General features: G+C 40.2%; 1 protein-coding gene across 8 annotated transcripts in view; it reads left to right on the forward strand.

The window, feature by feature from the left end:
• Positions 1-18,727, forward strand: part of LOC149315209 (serine/threonine-protein phosphatase 2A 56 kDa regulatory subunit epsilon isoform) — a 108,866-nt gene that overhangs the window by 60,839 nt on the left and 29,300 nt on the right. For all 8 annotated transcript variants that reach the window (XM_089522738.1, XM_089522737.1, XM_089522739.1 and 5 more), the window contains one exon: positions 3,232-3,428. In XM_089522738.1, coding sequence (XP_089378864.1) covers positions 3,232-3,428 — 197 coding nt within the window. The remainder of the gene's footprint in view (positions 1-3,231; positions 3,429-18,727) is intronic.

Here is an 18,727-nt window from a genome sequence, read left to right on the forward strand (position 1 = left end):
CTGTCTTGCAGTGAAAATATAACATTCTCTTTCCATTCTTTTCAAACTATTAATTATCAGCAATATATACATTTTCCACTTTTTCTTTTCCAAACTTAGGGGCTGTACAGACCAGCCAAATGGGCTGGTGTCAGGGTGGGGTGGGGTCATGGCGACTGCATGGGTGTGCGCTGCGACTCCACCCCAGAAGTGGCATGACGCTGCCCACCAGGCTAGACGGTAGGCGATGTCATGATGTTTTTTTAGTGCAGTGTTTAGACATGCTGCGCCAAAAAATGGGAAAGAGCCGTGCGGCAGCAGCAAAAGCACCCTTTTTCTTGGCTAAAAAGAAGTGGCATTTTGCCGCTTCTTTTTGGCTTGGAAAAACACCGGATTGGGACCATAGCATATGGTTGCCACGGCCTTGATCTGGCGTTCCAAGGGGCGGCCTGTTTCGCCCTTTACTCTAGATTTAAATTTCTTTTATTCCTTATCCAGTTTGCATTTCAATCTAAAATTAGATCTATAGTAACTCTCCCCCCGTCTTCAATATAATTTTTAGAATTATCATTTCTTAAGCCTTTTGTTGTTTTATCCATTTGCAATAAATGTAATAACTTTAGTAGTCATTCCTCAATCATTGGAATATTCTCTTGTTTCCACTTTTTGGCATATACAGCTCTTGAGGTGATACCATATAAGCAAGGTTCTCCCAAGAAACCCTCTGATTGAATGAGGGGATTTCTATGCTAATATGACTTTCAGTCTGCTGACGGTGTCACCTCTTCTGACCCAGGGACAGAGGCTGAAGGACTTACTGAGTGCCTGGCAGAACGTGAAATCTAGTTGAATGCCGGCTGATTTAAATTTAGCCATTCCAGCTTACAAGAAACTTCTTTAGGACTATGAGGCTGTCTTAACTACTTGCAGTATGCATTGTATGAGGATGCATGTGAAGTCTTGGTAGGATCTGCCATGCAGTAGTACAAAACACATTTCCTGCGATATTTGCACATATTTGATATTTGAATTATAATGCTTTCAGTATTAATGACACAGAAAAAACCCAGCCCTTTCACAGAAATAGAATGTTTCTCTGATCCCATCTAGGGTGATGAACGCCCTCTACATTCATCTGAAGAGACTTAAGAAGCACCAAAGGAATTTGTTGTTGTTAACTGCCCTCAACGTGATCTCAACCCATGGTGACCCTTCCAATGAGACATCTCCAAGACCCTCTGTACTCCTCTAGTTCTTTCATAGCTGCCCTTCCATTCTTAATTATCTTCTGATTTCCTAGCTGCGGTCTCCATTTCTATCAGTGTTTGATCCCAGGTATTCAAAGGAATAGCAGTGCTAAACCAAGACTAAAACTTAGTGAGTGTCCCTGAATTCACAGACTTTTTGCTCTTGTTTATAATACCAAGAATTCCAGTCCAAATGGCTATTCAGGAATCCCTTCTCCCATGGGGAAACATCTCAAGATAGAAAGAGCTGGCAGTAGTAGTCAAAGCATCCTATAAGGCTAAATTTCCTTTACACAAGTCAGTTACTATCGTGACACAGAAGATTCATCAATAAAGTATAGTTTGTCAGAAGTGGTAGTGTGCAGATAGATTTTAAACAATGTTTAAAATTACAAAATACAGTATGTATTAACTAAATCCAACTGCTAGTTCCAGTTCCAGTAGATGTATTTAAGGAATGGATTTTTTCAGCCAACACTTACTTTGGTTCAGTGAGACTACTCTAGTTGTGAGTAACAGTTAGATTTAGCCATTCATATTAAATTGAAGCAAAATACATTTTATTTTGGTTTTCGATGCTGTTTGAACATTGTGAATAAAGCTGCTGTTTCTAATCATACTGCAGGGTAGTAGAAAAATCCTTTCCTTTTGCTTGACGTCTGCTTTTCAAATAAAGATCAGTGTTTCTTACTGTGACTTGGCTATTATCATCAGCCCCCTGGGTAGTTGAGATTAATTTACATTTTGTGCCTTTCCTTTGAAAATGTGCAGCAGGATAACTAACCTTCCACTGTGAGTAAAATAGAAACTGTCAACTCTTTTGAGGAGATTTATGTTATGGCTGCAGCATTCATGGTTACCTTTGTATATTTTTGTGTCAAGCAGTTGATTCGCTACAAAATAACGAATACAAAAGATTAGTCTGTGGCTGTAAACAAACATTGCATAGCATGCATACAGTTACACAATGGTCCATAGCTGGTCTGTAGGCATACAGTTTACACAGCCTATATCTCTAGTGACTGCCAGGTAGTGCATTGGGACTTTCCTCCTTTCACCTCGGCCCTGCAGCCCTCTGTGCTTACTAAAAACTGACTGTGGAGGGTTCCTTCATGGATCACCCCTTCCTGGCTTTGCTGAAAACAGAAGTTGCATCAATTTGGATCCTGGGCAGTGGATGTATTTTTGCCTGAATACAAGTGGTACTCTCAGCTATCATAGATCCATTGACGTAATTGCTGAATAGTAAGTCAACACTTAAGTAAAACATATGTTTTATTGATGTTTGTTACATTAGTCATGAAAACATGATTTCCTCTAGAGAGGTAGTGTTACATTCTGTCTGCAAAGTTTGTTTGTGGGCCCAGCATGCTGATGCCAAGAGAAGTAAACCATTCTTTTGTTTGTAGGTGTTTTCTTAAATTAAAATGTATGTAATATTAGCAAAGCCTGCCTCCTCCCTCTGGTTTGTTCTTAAAATGTGAATAGCTTCACTTCTAAGCTATTAATAAAAAATATGAATGACAACTGTTGTAATAAGGAAACCCAAAATGAACAGAACTCAGTTTCTTGGAACCAGTCAAGAAATGGTATAGGAATTTTCTATATAAAGGAATAGTTTGGGAATGCCTGCAAATATGTATATTTAAAACTTGTACTAATTATTTTACTGCTTTGTTATTTGAGGTATAGAAAATGTTTAATGTTCTCCAGTTCTGTTAAAGCTAGGTAGGATCTTGGTTCCTTGTAGTACTGTGACCAGAACACATCTCAACTGTTTTGGTTGGCTTATTTCTGAAATGACTGATGCATTACCAACTGATGATCAGAGTGTAATTTAGTATCCAAGATGCCACCTCCAAAAAACAATATTATTAATTTGGTTGCTATTTTGTAGACATTGAATAGTTATTACTACTTTCTCTTATTTCTCTTTTATACACAAATTATTTTAAATGAGCATTATGTTAAACTCATACAGGCTTTCCTTCTTTCCCTCTTGCAGACGTTTCATCTTCAGAGCAACCTGAGTTGTTCCTAAAGAAACTTCAGCAGTGCTGTGTCATTTTTGACTTCATGGACACACTTTCAGACCTTAAAATGAAAGAATACAAGCGCTCAACTCTTAATGAGCTTGTGGATTACATTACAATAAGCAGAGGCTGTTTGACTGAACAGACTTACCCTGAAGTAGTTAGAATGGTGAGTTGTACGTATTTTAAAATCATGAACCTTTTATAGATCTTGTTTTATAACTTGTTCAATGAGAATTTGGGGTCGGTTTCTTACCACTGAAAGATAAATTTACAAATTTTGCATTCAAATCTGTATGCTTAAATTATTTAAATTGTGGCCATTCTCAGTATGAAGTACAGCCAAGTTTATAATAGATATTAAAATATGAGGAGAGCATGGAAGAATCATAGGAAGTGTTTATATAACATATTTTTATTCATATTCAGCTCATTCAAATGTTGAGCTTTTTGTGGTTTTAAAACAGTTCTCTTATTGTTAATTGTCAAGTTGGCGTTGACATATGGCTAGCTTGTGAGTAAGTGACCGCTAATATACCCCATTATTTAACAGCCCTACTTAGGTCTTGCAAACGCAGGGCTATGGCTTTTTAAATTAAGTCTGTACGTGTATAATGCAGTCTTCCTCTTTTCCTCCTACTTTGCAGTCAGTCAGTTCTATACAATTCAGCCCCCCCCCCCCCCCCCAAGATTTGTGGGATTAATAACCATGGTTTTATTTACCCGTGTCCACAAAAAGATCTCTCTGTAGGCATCTGGAGGTCCTCCAGCACGACTTTATGGTCAATTTCTGGTAGAAATATAGCATTTGTCATGATCTGTGGTTCTCACTATTTGTGGTAAGTCTGAGAATATATCCCCCACAGATATGAAGGTTGGACTTTATGTAAAGATTATTGTGATGTGTAGGGAAAAGTTCCAGTTTTCATGTGCAAGACATACCGTAGTGAAGATAATTTTAGATCAAGGTGTTCTTGCATTGCACATTATCCTGGTTTCCCAGTTGTGGAGAGACTATTCTGGGTTGACACCCCCTTCCCCAATGCAGGATAGGAACAGTGTTGGCCCCTGTGGTGAAAGAGGCATGCCATTCCTTCTGAATCTCACAAGTTTTTATGCCATCAAGAGTGTTATTCTCTTGAACTATCCTGAAGGGATGACTTTAGGAGAAATTGTGTTGAGGTGGTTCTCATTCATACTTGGTTATAGGAAGAGATTTCAGAAAGTGATGCTTTGGGGTTGGTACTCTAGTCCCAGAACCATTGGACCTATTGGATATTTCAGATGTCTGTCTTGCCTTTTTTGTTTTCTAATTTCTATATGATACACCTAGGAAAACGTTTGGACTGAGGTGATAGTGGATAACTTTCAGCCATCTCTTGTTTTTATCTGATCTTAAGGTAGTAGCAGAAAGCTTGAAATGATGCCTAGAAGTTGAGAGACAATACAGAAACTAACTTGATTTGGATAGGCTTAAACCAGTGATTCCTAAACTCTGGCCTTCCAGGAACTTTGGACTTCAGCTCCCAGAATCCCAGACTGCTGACCAAGATGGCTGTGGCTTGTGGAATCTGAAGTCCAAAACACCTGGAACACTAGAGTTTGGAACTTACTGGCTTAAAGTTACTTTTTCTTTGGAATAGAAGCTGTCACAGTTGGGATTGTGTCCTAGTTTCCAAGACTCATGATTGATCAGACAGTGCTTTTGAATGCTTAAGTGGTCCTGGAGGCTACCTGTAGCTGCCAGTTGTGGACCATCCTGGGCATAGTCATTCAAGCTTTAATAGTTTTGAGACAGTATGGACTATACAGGGGTCTGACTTTAAATAGTGTCTGGAAACTTTGGTAGAAAACTAGACTGTAGCGTAGAGTGGCATGAAGATACTACTCCCATGGTTCAACATATATTGTTTAACTGTTTGTTTCTGGTTAGAAGTTAACGTGCTGGTGCTTGCCTTTTAAAATTCTAAACTTCTTGGATCCTAGATATCTGAAGCTTCATTTTGTTTTTCAAATTGGGCTAACTTTAAAAAATATGAACAGATTCAGGCCATTACAAAATATTATTTATAGTTGGTTTAATAGATGAATGACTTTCTCTGGAAGATTTTATATAGAGATTTTATATGGGCCTAAATAACCTAAATGTCCCAGATCTTGTCTAATATTGGAAGCTAAGCAGGATCAGTCCTGGTTAGTACTTGGATGGGAGATAACCAATGAATGCAGGTGCTGTAGGCTGTATTCCAGAGGAATGTCACCTCAAATTTCCTTGCCTAAGAAAACCCTATAAAATTCAGGGGGTCAGTAGCATCATTGGAGGTATGTGTGTGGGTGTGTGAGCTGCACTAGCTGACACCCCAGAAGGGGGCTGGCACCCCAGAAGAGGGGGTGACACCTGGTTGGTCTCCCACCCCCTGAGGGGCCTTCCTAGAGCCTTGGGCACATCCTCCCAGCTGCCACGGGGCTTTTTGGGCCACTCCCCTGACACCATAAGGTTTTCTGGGCTTCTGGGGGTGCATGGGGCCTGCTCTCCTGGCTGCTGAGGGGCTTTCTGAGGCCATGTAGGGCCTGCTCTCCTGGCTGCTGGGGGGCTTTCTGGGCCACTGTGGGGTGCTCTGGGGCTCACTCTTTCAGCCGCCACAGTACTTTCTGGGCTGCTGTGGTTCGTGTGGTGCCCGTTCTCCCTGCCACTGCAGGGCTTTCTGGGCTGCTGTGGGGTTTCTGGGCTGCCGCGAGGCCACACACGCATTTTCCAGAGTGCTCCCATGTGGCACATACACTTGAAGTCCCGCCCTCAGAAGCCCCATCCCCCCACACTGGGTGACACCAAGTCGGGGTACACCACTGCATGGGGTTGCTATAAATCGACAGGCAACTTGAAGACACAGACACAGACACACCCACAGTTTATATACTTGTACACTATATAGCTGTGGCCTGCTTTTATATGGAAATGAGTGATCAGAAGACATGCTGTGTCTGTAGTAACATAGAAAACTGCGAGCAGCTCAACATTATAATATTTGTATAGAAAGAATGTGCTTGAATTGACTGTTGTTTATGGTGGTCATGCCCGTGTTAGATTTTATCACACTTCTGAAGTAGTTCTTAGGCTTGGCAGTGTTTGATTTGTTTAAGACTAATTTGCAGTTAAATTCTGTTCATCATTGCATGAAAGTATGCCCCGTTTTCTTCAATAAGGCTTAGTCCCAGTGCATATAGATTACCATCAATGACAGGGAATATTGTAGTATTTTTTCCTCCTTATCTTAAAACATGATGCCAGTTTTAAGCATCTGAAACTCCTTGAGAAGGTAAAGATGGAATTTTATTCCACAATGATTCTCCTATCTGTAAATTATTCTGGAAGGGAATATGACGTTGTATTTTGTATGACAAGTATTTGCTGGCCAGTGTTCAGCAAGTGGTGGGGTGACAATATTTCTTCTGACTGTGATTGATAGGTACCACTATCCTAAGAAGGGGAGGAAAGACGTAGGGGGTGTGGGATCCTGACTGCAAATAGTTGCAGGATTTGGCCAGTAGTATTAAGAAGGATGCAGTTTAGTCCCATGTCAGGATTAGTATCTTTTGTATGATTTTCACAGAAAACCTGACAGAAATGATTTCATTAATGAATTGTGTGGGCAAAATGTACAGGATGATTCAGTAATTGTGCTACTGATAGCTTTTTCTCGAGGGTGCTGTGCTGTAAGTGATTCCTTCAGTTGAAGAGAAGAAAATGATATTACTGACTCACTGTAATTGATTAAGTATGTGCTTGAAATCTTGCTGTTATTAAAATCATGTAGACCAGCTGCTTTTGAAAGCCCTGCACTGTCATCTCAGTTAGCTGCCACATGCCATTGCATTTATTTTGTTTTCCCTTCAGGTCTTCTCTACCCTCTGCTAGGAAACTACTACCATTCTAGTGGAGCAGCCTCTGTCTCCTGTTGTGACACTAGTGAAGATTTACCCTTGTAAAATAGATTGTCCTTTCAATTTAACACTCATTACACTGTCACGATTCTGCCTTTTAAAAATGTCATCAAAAGACTCTTAAAATTAAAAGCAGATGCTATTTAAACCATTGGAAAAAATAAACCTAGATTTCCCTCCCTCCTCCATTGTATCTTGCTCTTATGCAGAGCTATGCATATTTTGCATTCACTCCTTGCATTCCTTAATATGCAGTTAGAATTAATATGTACATTAGGCTTATTTAGTTATATTTATTTACTCTGTATTATTTTCATCTCCTTATAAGTTTTAGGGAATCAATGCCTTAATATTTCTTGTGAAAATTGGGCATAATGGGAAATGAGGTCAAAAAAGAGGAGGAAAAAATCATTTTCTATATGATATCTTTAGCACGGATTTGTTTTGCCCAGAATTGGAAAAACGAACATCCGCCACTAAAAGAAGAATGGTTACTGAAACTGTATGATGGTATAGGTATGGATATTTTAACACACGCCTTGAGAAATGATCTTGATACAAAAGCAATGGCCCAATGGAGGAAAGTCATTAAATTTTTTGAACTGGAATGGGGCAAAACAGCAGTTATTAATCTTTACTCGGTATGAACTCTAGGACCTTCACCTTTAAGGTGGATCGGGGTAACAATGTAAAATCATGTGATAGTTATGTCTAACTAAGAAGTTTAATTGTTCTGTTAGCAAACAAAATAGCCAAATACTGACAAGTCGTAGACAAAGATGGTAGGCAGGAAGGTGTGTAAGGTGGTTATGGAAGAAAGAAGAGGTTAGTCAAAGAGGCAGAATGTAGAATATTAATTAGGGTAAGTAGGAATAGATAAGTGGTATGACACAAGTTTGTATGAATTGTGGGTAGTTTGAAAAGTATGTAACCATGTATACTTTGTATGTATGTAACGGCATGTTTGTTTTTCATAGAATCATAGAATCATAGAGTTGGAAGAGACCGCAAGGGCCATCCAGTCCAACCCCCTGATTTATTAAAAATATTTCTTGTGAAAAGTGCATTGATTAAGGGAAGCTGGTGAGAGGACATTGGGAATAGAAATTGATGCATAAAAGAAATTTAAATGACTGGTAAGATCAAGGGCCAGAGTGGTACAGTTGTTTGAGCATTGGACCCTGGAGAGCAGGGTTTGAATCCTCACTCAGCCATGGAAGCCCACTGGTTGACTTTGGGTAAGTCACATTGTCTCAGACTGAGAGGAAAGCAATGACAAACCCCGTCTGGCAACAAATCTTGCCAGGAGAAGGCACACAACAACAAATCAAGAAAGCAGGATCTACAAGATACTGGAAAAAGAGGGTAGTTTTACATGAGCAGTGCTTGTGGTCATCTGAGACCAGGCATTGTCCACACTTTCCCAGGCTTACATCTATAACTAGAAAGGCTTGACATTTGGTTTTATTTTTTTTTCTAATGGATTACTAATATTTCTTGATTCTTCCTCTGTGTATTTGTATTTGCATGTGTGTGTGCTCTATGAGAGTGCTGCTATTCCTGCTTCTCTTTTCCTTTCTTCTTTTAACAGACCCAAAACATTTCTTGTTCCTCCTTGAGAACTGTCATGCCCTCTGGAAGTCATGCTGCAGCATTTGAGAATCCATACTGTAGAACATACAATAGTAGAGAAAATTATGCTTTTTTGATAAATATTTGTTTCTGTGTTTGTGTTTCATATGTATTTTAACATTTTATTGATATACATAGATTATATATATATATATATATGGGATTTCATTTTCATAGTTTCTGTGACTCACACAAATGGGGTTATCTCCGCCTTCAGAATCATCGAGCTGCATAAAATGTGTTTTGTCAGTAACCTCATCCATTCCCTCACACCTAACCAGTACATATTAGGTGTAAACTGTGTGTGTATATTATTTGTCTTCAAGTCGTTTCCGACTTAAGGCGACCCTAAATTGATAAACTAAGGATGTGAAAAGGGGCAGGAAATATCTGGCATGCAAGGAGGAAAACTGTGTGGTCTCTTGTTCTTTCCCACAAAGTTAAGGTGATGATTTAATTTCTTATGTAGGGTGAATTTTGCTTTCGTGTAGCTGGCTGTGGTGGTGGACTGAGTGTAGTGGTTTTGACCTACACTGCTGATGTGACATTTTGAATCTACCCACAGTGCCTCAAGGTTTTGTGGCACAGTATTAATTGTACAACTATTCCTGACCCAGTGTCATAATGATTTACTTTTCTTAGCTTTTTTATTTTATCTATGTGATTAGCGACTGTGATGGAAAAGCTATCTTGAATTATTTTGCATATATCATACGCCACATGATTTTTTGTTTCTTGAACTTCTGATCATGAACGTTCAGATTGCCACTATGGTGTTAGACAGATAAAGACATCAATGCAGGATTGCATATTCTCTCAAATGCTTGTTTCATCAGGAGTAGGCAGAAGGTGAACTGAATCCAATTGGTCTCAGGGTAATATACAGGGGATCAGCAAGGACCAATAGCATCAAAATTTGACCCTCCCTATGCCTTAATTATACCGTTGAAATGAAGGACATGTTGTGAAACCAGGAGTGTAAAAATTTTGAGCTCAGATCAGTTGTTGTACTCACCTCTTAAATGTTTGTGTCACTCTCCATTTGGTGACACTTGTGGTTATGAGGAAAATAAACCCAAATAGATCCTGGATGGTTGAGGTCTTCTCACAGCTGTCTTAGAAAGGAAAACTGGTTAGTGAAGAGCTGGTCAATTGTGAAGTGACCTGTCATGGGCGGGTTCCACACCGCCAAAAAGGACGTGCTCGGCACGTACTAGGGTTAGGAAGGGGCATCCTTTCCAGACGCCCCTAACCCTAGTATGTTCCGAGCACGTACAAAATGGCAGCGCCCATTCTACATGGGCGGCGCCATTTTGACGTAGCGGATGCTTAGCGTCCACATGTCTCGGCGCCATTATGATGCCACAAGTGCACCAATGGTGCTTTGCGGCGTCATAATGGCACCGCAAAAAGAAGCCGCTTTTTGCGGCTTATTTTTGCTGCACGGAGGAGCTGTGCGGTTTGTCCGCTGCTGCTCCTTCACGCAGCAAACACTGCCGCTGGCAGACCGCTCTTTTGGGCGGTCTGTAAAGCGCCATGATAAAGCATTTTCTTCATACCATGGATTTATGGCCCATCCACCTCTTTGTTATGATAAATTCAGCAGTAAAGGCTTTAGATCTGAAAATGGGAGTGAGTGGTATTGTCTTAATATATGCTAGTGGCAAAGGAAATATGTCCTGGTCACTCTGATACCTTTCTCTCTGTAGGTAGTCATTAAAAATATTTGCCTGTATTCAAGTTTTTCAGATCCAAAACCTGTCTACCTCTTTGACAGTGTATCTACCTTCAAGTCACCTGTCGACTTATGGCAACCCCATGAATTTCAATGAGTTTTCTTAGGCAAGGAATACTTAGTGGTTTTGCCAGTTCTTTCCTCTGAAATATAGCCTATAGCACCTGGTATTCATTAGCAGTCTCCCATCCAAGTACAAACTGGAGCTGATCCTGCTTAGCTTCCAGGAACAGACAGGATCTTGAATCACTGCATGTGCTCTGCCTCTCCATACCCTATTAGGAAATGTGGTCCATAAAGATCAGTGGTAAACACACATTTTTGGCTCACGTAGCTCAGTTCAGCTTAATTTTGAATAAAGGACAATGGTATGGATGGTTGTGTGTGAATCTGAATGATTACAAAACTATTGAATGGGATTTTCTTCTGAATAGATGGGGAGGGCATGGGTTTAAGTAACTTTTCATCCCATGCCAAATAATATACAATGTTGGACATAGTGTATATTGTACAGTGAAAACCAGATTAAAATCAGTAGAGGAAGAGAATTGAAGACAGTGTGTAAGCAATGAATGCCATTACCAGTTAGTAGGAATTAATATATTAATTTCAGTTAGAGGACACTATTCCAGTACAAGGGCAGCAGTAAGTGCTGAACAAGATCACCCAGTGGGGAATTCGTAATCAGAAAATTCACGAGCGCCTCTGAGCATCCTTGTTTCCTGTGTCTGGCCACATATTACCATATATACTCATCTATAAGTCGAAAAATTTATGCCAAAAAAAGGATCCCAAAATCCTGGGTCGACGTATACATGGGTCTATACGGTAATAAGAAACCCTGCCTTCTCTCCCTCCCCCCCCTCGCCCCCCCCCCCCAGGGACGGAGTTGCAAGCTTCCTTGCTTCTCTCCTTAAAAAGAGGTCACCCCGTCCCTTTTCCTCTCCCTTCCCTTCGGACTCTGCAGCATGAGCAGCCAGGATTAGGGATTAGTTTCTTTCCCTTTGCAAACATGAGGAAAGCTGCCTTTCCCTGAGAGGGGCTGGCTTGCATGCTCCCTGAGCATCAGCTCCTTCAGGCAAGGAAAGGGCTTTTAAAGGAACAGAAACCTTAACACTTACTCACTGGAGCCACTTAGGAAAAGAAAAAGGAGCTGGAAAGAAGGTCTATCTCTTTGGTGAAATCTCCCAGCCGCTGCCTGAGCAGCTAGCATAGACCTGTCCTCATATTTTTAAAGGGGAAGAAATAAAGCCCTAATCCTGACTTCTCATCCTGCAGAGTCTGAGGGGGAAGGAAAAGGGACAAGGAGCAAGCGAGGGAAGGAAGGAAGAGTTGCCTCTGTGGGACGGAGGCAGGCAGGGAGGGGCAGTCTCCCTGGACAAAAGGAAGAGAGGGTTGTTAATTTCCTCACTTTTCAAAGGGGGAAAAAACCGAACACTGGCCATAGCTATGGCTGGGAGAAGCCAGCTTGCCTGATTTCACCAGCATCAGGAAAAAGAAAAAGGGGGAGAGCTCTGCTGCTCTGTTCTTAAAGGGGCAGAAGTTTAAGACTTGCTGGAGAGCCCAAACTGAAAGGGGCGGGGAAAGAAGCCTCTCTTTAACTCTTTCCTCTCCAAAATATACAAAGGAACAAACAAATCTGAGCAACCCTTTGAGTTAGAGAGCCCCAAAAGAGGACCATGGGAGAGGGAGCACTGGGGATGGCAGCAGAGTGGCTCTTTGGAGCTTGCCCTCACATAGCACCAAAAGGCAAGCAGAGCAGCAGGGACATCTCAGGGGGCAGCAGCCACTCAAAGAAGCACCAAGAGGCAAGTGGAGCAGAGGGACTGTGACTGCACCCTCGACTTATCCATGGGTCATGTTAAAATCCGTAATGTTGGCCCCCAAACCCCACCTCGACTTATACATGAAGTTGACTTATACACGAGTATATACGGTAAGACTTCCTTATGTTACTGGGATAAATTTATGAATCTCTGGAAACAAGTCACTTCTGGATTTAAATCTGAGTGAGAATATTTCTGCCTCTGTTTACAAAAACTAACTTATGCTCTGAGGTATTCCAGATACTATTCAGAATTACGTCCTTCAGAGCTAGAAATTAGGCTTTACAGGTATCAGTCATCAATGATTAACAAGTGTGACAGTCACTGATATCCTCATTGTTGCTTACATAGCAATGTCATTTACATGCATGGAACCTGAAACAAGCAAATGTGTGTTACACACTGCAGTTGCTGTTTTGTACTGGGATCCATTCAAGTTCACCTGACCATGTTGTCTGTTTTATTTAAAGTGTATCAGAGAGTAATATGTTCTTAATTTTGAGTGAGGATTTAGTGTAATTTTTAACAAGAGGGAGCTGAAAAGCTGCATGCCTAAAATGAAACTCTACAGAATTTTTCATTATATTTGTTATAGTTAAAATTCACTTAACATTCTATTTTGACATAAAAAATTTGACTATGAGTTTAACATGTCTGAGCATTTTAGAGTAAAAATGTGACAATGTTGACAAGCCCATCTGCCCTGAGCACATTATTTGATGAAACATAGGCAGGATACAGACCACCCAAAAAGGGTGGTCTGCTGGCGCCTCCTTTTCCGCCGGTGGGAAGCTGCAGCGGATAAACTGCCTGCAAAAAGCGGGTTCTTTTTCTGGCACATTTGTGATGCTTGAGTGCGCCAATGGCGCACTCATGATATCACAAGTGCTCCGCGACATGTGGACACTAAGCATCCATCACATCAAAATTGCAGCATCCATGTAGACAGGACACCGCCATTTTGACACCACCAGTACGTACTAGGGTTAGGGAGTATCTGCATGGTGCGTGCTCCCTAACTCTAGTACTGCCGTCGCCATGCCGTATTTTGCCCGTCTATACCAGGCCATAGTTTTTTTAATAGATCATTTCCTCCTATTGAAAGTATAGCATTTAAAGTATAGATGCTTTATGAATTCTTGCCTTGATTGAAGAAGATCAACTTGGACCTGATTTAAATGCCCTCAAGATGAAAAACAGGTTGTTGTTGTTAACTGCCTTCGAGTTGACCCCAACTCATGGTGACTGTGGGTGAGACATCTCTAAGCCCCCCTACCCTCTCCACTGCTCTGCTTGGGTCTTGTACATTCAGTCCTGTGGCCTCCCTGACTCAGTCTAGCCATCTGGAGTGCCGTCTTCCTCTCTGCTGCCTTCTATCTTTCTCAGTATTGTCTTTTCTAGTGAGTCATATCTTCTCACATGTGGCCAAAGTAGAACATAATTGAAAATAATTGAAAACTCTTTAGAACAGATAAAGGCACAAGGAAGGTACTTGTAAGGACACTTATATGACATTGATAATCTAAATGTGCTGTCACCATGGTTGTGAGGCAATTTACTTGACCAACTGTTGTGTAACTTCTTATCCCAGTTGCTCTTTTAACCCACATTTTGTTTTAAAGAAGGCATATTAGAAAGTAGTTGCATGAGGTCAACAGTCATTACAGTTCAAATAAGCATTCTGGATAATCACCTCTGTTGAAATCTGTTTAATAATGGCTCTTATTTCTTTAGTATCTTGAACCTCTGTCTGTGTGGGTGCTCTGTGATTTTTTAAAATTTTTTTAAAGCCTATCACTGTAATCCGATCATAGTAGCTACTGTAACAGTTCTTGTCTCATTCTAAATCTAAAATTACCTTGAGCCACTCTTTGTTAACCTTTCAGTAGCTTTCTGCTTACTCTATTTTTCTGTACTGGAATGCCTATATTTTGTTTCTATTTATAAAAATTTTGACAAAATTTAAGTCTGAAAACAGGAAGTTTTCAGTCTGTTTCTTGAGTAATAGATTTCCCATGTCTTTCCAAAATTTTGTAGAGAGCTGACCTTTCCCAGTTGATGCCTTATTTGACTACACAAATCTTTTTGATGCATGTCAAATAAGGGTTTCATATTTATTTATTTATTTCATTTTTATGCTGCCTTTCTCCCCAGAGAGACCCAACACAGCTCACATTTAAAATCTTAGTAAAATTCAGTACAATTCATATAGGTCACTCTATCTGAAACAGCCTTGTGGCTGTTATGGCTAAGGCTCAGTATTAACCATTGTGCTGTTCCTGTTGGATCTTTCTGTTGGACCTTCGGCACTTCGGATCATCAGATCCTACTATTACAGTTGGTATAATTTGGAATAACGGGGAACACTTTGTCTTGGTTTAAATCTTTTTTGTTTGATTGTTCCTCCTTAGTTTCATTTTGGGGATCCATATCAAAAACTTGTTGTGGTGCCACATGAATTACAGTTTGCCCTCCTTATACACAGATTTTTTATCCATTGATTTCAGCATACATGGCTTGAAAATATTCCCCAAAAGTATAAATTCCAAATAGAAAACCTTGATTTTCCATTTTATATGTTGGATACCATTTTGCTTTGCCATTATATTTAATGGGACTTGAGCATCCATGGATTTTGTTATCCATGGGGCCCTGGAACCAAACCCTAGGGGATAACAAGGTTCCACTGTAGTTTTGGGTCCTCTTCTTTTTTCGTTATACTGTATATCCTCCCACTTGGATTTTTATTTCAGAATTGAGTTTTCAGTATCACATTTATGCAGTGAACATACAGATTTTCCAGAGTTTTAAATCAATTGATTCCTCTGTATGGAAGTCTGTGATGGACCGCTTGTTGAGTGTTTCTTTGTGGACGACCACCCATTGTCTTAAGCTGAACATGGAGTGTTTCAACTTGACCATCTGGTAGCCCTTTTTTCACACCATCCACTGTGTTTACAGGGTTGCATAGTGGTTCCTGTTTTGGTTGCCAGGAACCTCAGAGTCCTGCTGCATGACCACTTTTCCCTGCACCCCGTTATTGGGTAAACAGAAAAGCCATGTAATTTCCATTTCTTGAACCTGGATTATTGTAATAGCCTACTGGCAGATTTGCATTCTTCCTTCCCTCTCCCTCTGGCTTTATTTCAGAACAATGTCATCCAGGTCCTTTTAAATCTTCCTAAATATTCACATATCCCCGCTTCCCGGTAGATCCTTTCACTGGTTACCAATTTGGGCCAGGACCCATCTTAACCTTTTGGTTCTTGTATTTAGGGGACACTGCACTCTAACCTCTCCCAGTTCCTGGTAGCCCAGCTAGCATGGTATGTACCATTTAGGAATTTATATTTAGGAATTGTATGTGTGTGTGTGTCATTAAAATATATTTTTAAAAAGTGATATAAGATTCGCAGGCAAATGATTATTGTCTGTTCCACCAATGCATTTAGCTCTGTCAAGGCTCTGAGTCTTTCAATATTTTTTGGCTTTGGATCTGTGGAATGGTCTTCCTTTGAACCTGTGGCTGGAGGAGGATCACACCTGTTTTCTTAAGGAGTTGAAAACCTTCCTATTTGATTCACCAAATCAAGCTGCTGAGTTGTGCCTGAGGTTGCTGAGATGAATTGTGGCTGGTGGCATGTTGGGGATTTTATGTATATTTATAGTGTTGTGTTTTATTGTCTTTTTCCTTGGCTGTATATGTTTGAAGTTCTGCCCTTTGGTGGAAAGGGTGTTTTAAACAAATACCGTCATCGTTGTCATCATTGTCATCACCAAACAGGGCTCTATTTTGCTCCATGTGGATTCCCTTGTCCCTGAGTGCTGCACCTCTGTAGAGAATAATTGTGCTAATTTTTTTGCAATGGGTTTATTTTTCAGAGAACCATGTTATTTCGAAACTGCAGAATTCAACTCATATTAAAATTCCCTGGATAATGATTAACCTTCCATTTTGGAGCCAAGCCCTCCCTCCAGTCCATCTGCCTTGGTCCAGGCCTCGGAGGTAGAGAGGAACTGCTGGACCTCTTACCCTTTCCCGTCACCACTCCCTTCTCCTTCTGTGTCATGTCTTTTTAGATTGTAAGCCTGAGGGCAGGGAACCGTCTAACTAAAAAGATTGCATGTACAGCGCTGTGTAAATTTACAGCGCTTCATAAATAAAGGTTAATAATAATAATAATAATATATGAAAGGGGCCAAAATAGAAGTGTCATGCTCTTAACTATTTTGCACAGTACAGATTTATCCCAGTCAGAAAAGAGAACAAAATTAGAATGGTGTTTGTCACTAAAAATAGAAGACATGTTGCCTCTTAATATATCCCGCCGTGCACATTTGGAGTGCCTTGGGAGTGGGCCATGCGGGCAGCAGGGGTTCGACCAGCTTTGGGGAAAAGCAGAATCGAACTACTTTGTCCTGCCTGTCTGTTGCAGACCTCAGATAACCTCTTCCGCTGGTTTCCACTGTTAGGCAGTATGGGGAGCAAAACATGAATGCCCCACCACTTTGTGAATTTGCCCCTCCAAGGGCTGGAGGCAATGTAAAATAGAGTCTCCAAGTCCCATCCCACAGAGGCAGCCTAGAAGAGTACCATAGTAGATATCATCAGAATCTACAGAGATGTCTGGAGAACCAATGGAGACACATGTTCCAACCTCTTTTAGCTTCTGGTGTAAGTCATCCACAAAGGTAACCAAACCCATCTCTGTCTCATAACCAGGCCTAATGCCAGATAGACATGAAGCTAGTACTTTTTTCAAGTGATTTTGTAAAGCCATTTTACAGCTCTCTTACATTCAAAGATAGTGATAATTGCAATGTTACTGTGCTATTAAACTACTTTGCTACCAACTCTTTTCCTCAACAAACAATATTGTGCTACCTAACAAACAACTAATTTATTGGAACAGTATTGTCAAAAATAGTCACATAAGCTTTAGCTTTTCAAAAGTAACAGTTGTGAATTTGAATTTTGTTAGTATTTTTATGGCTATGATGGTAAATCAAAGTAAGTATAAATTATGACTTACTGAGACTAATACAGGAACAATTTTGGCAGCATTGTAAAAGTAGCTGCCCGAAACCTAGCTTTTCTAAAATTATCTTTACTATTTATAGTGATAGTATACTATTAAAAGAGTTAATGTTGTAATAAGGTTTAACTGAACATCCAAATTTGTTTTTTTTAAGAAAGGGTAGAACCACTGAGGATTTTGCTGCCAATGCAACTAGCAGCTTCAGAGGACACCCCTGGAAAAGGAAGGCATTAAACCCATCCCTGACCACCTATTGCAGTCTTAAGTCATTATAAATGCCAGGTCTCTTACTGGTTGTTAACCTGGATTTATTCAATTTGTCATGCTCAGAAATAAGCACCTTCATGTGCAAGTTGTGTTGGCATGTGCTCTCTTGTAATGCACAGTGATGATGTGAGGACATATCAGAACCTAGCTTTGTTGAAAAGAGTGAATTTTTGCATTTATTCAAAGATAAAGCCATGTTAGTCTGTAGAACCAGTGTGTAGAGAGATCTTATTGCACCTTTGAGACTAACCGAAAGAAAGAAATTGGCAGCATGAGCTTTTGTAGACTTAAGTCTACTTCCCCAGATGTTCAACCAAATGTATCTGAAGAGGTAGACTTAAGTCTACAAAAGCTCACACTTTGGCATTTATGTAGCCCTTTAGAGAATACATACTGTTTTACATACATTATTTTAATCCTAAAAACAGCCACGTAAGGTAGGTCAGTGTCTTTGTATGGTATTATTAATTGGAAGACCCCCTATAGGGGTTTCAGTTGAGAGATGCTGCTTTGGTTGAACTTAGTGTACTAAGATAAAGAGGGAAATTTTGTATTGTGTGAGTTGTGGTACATTTTCTGACCTTCATGAGAATTCCAATGTACTGTTTAGTAGAAAAGTCTCCCATGTTTAAAGAAGTATTTTTGTGTCACCTCTATTCCACCCAACCACCTGCAGCCAGAAAGCAGAAGATGGAATAAAAGTAAAATGAGATACAGTGGATGTATCTTGTATGATGAGATATTTTTGGCACCACTGAATTTCAGTCCCCTCCCCTGGAAGGATTTAACCTTTTCCCCCCCTGAATGGGGCCAGCTGATGGATCAGTCGGTTCACATCACTTCTGTTTCACTGCATCATGATTTGCTAAAAAATCCAGCATGGGGCATTTTTTGTCTTAGTATGTTACATTAAATGGGACAAAAGAAGTATCCTAGTGGCAGAAATCAGTACATTGGTTGGATATTTCTTGTCTTAGCCATTTTTTTAATTTCTGGAGAAAAAAACCGGTTGTATAGCAAGCGTCTA

This window comes from Sceloporus occidentalis, unplaced genomic scaffold (genome assembly GCF_023333645.1).
Source record: "Sceloporus occidentalis isolate IW3139 unplaced genomic scaffold, rSceOcc1.0.p SCAF_4, whole genome shotgun sequence".
NCBI lineage: Eukaryota > Metazoa > Chordata > Lepidosauria > Squamata > Phrynosomatidae > Sceloporus > Sceloporus occidentalis.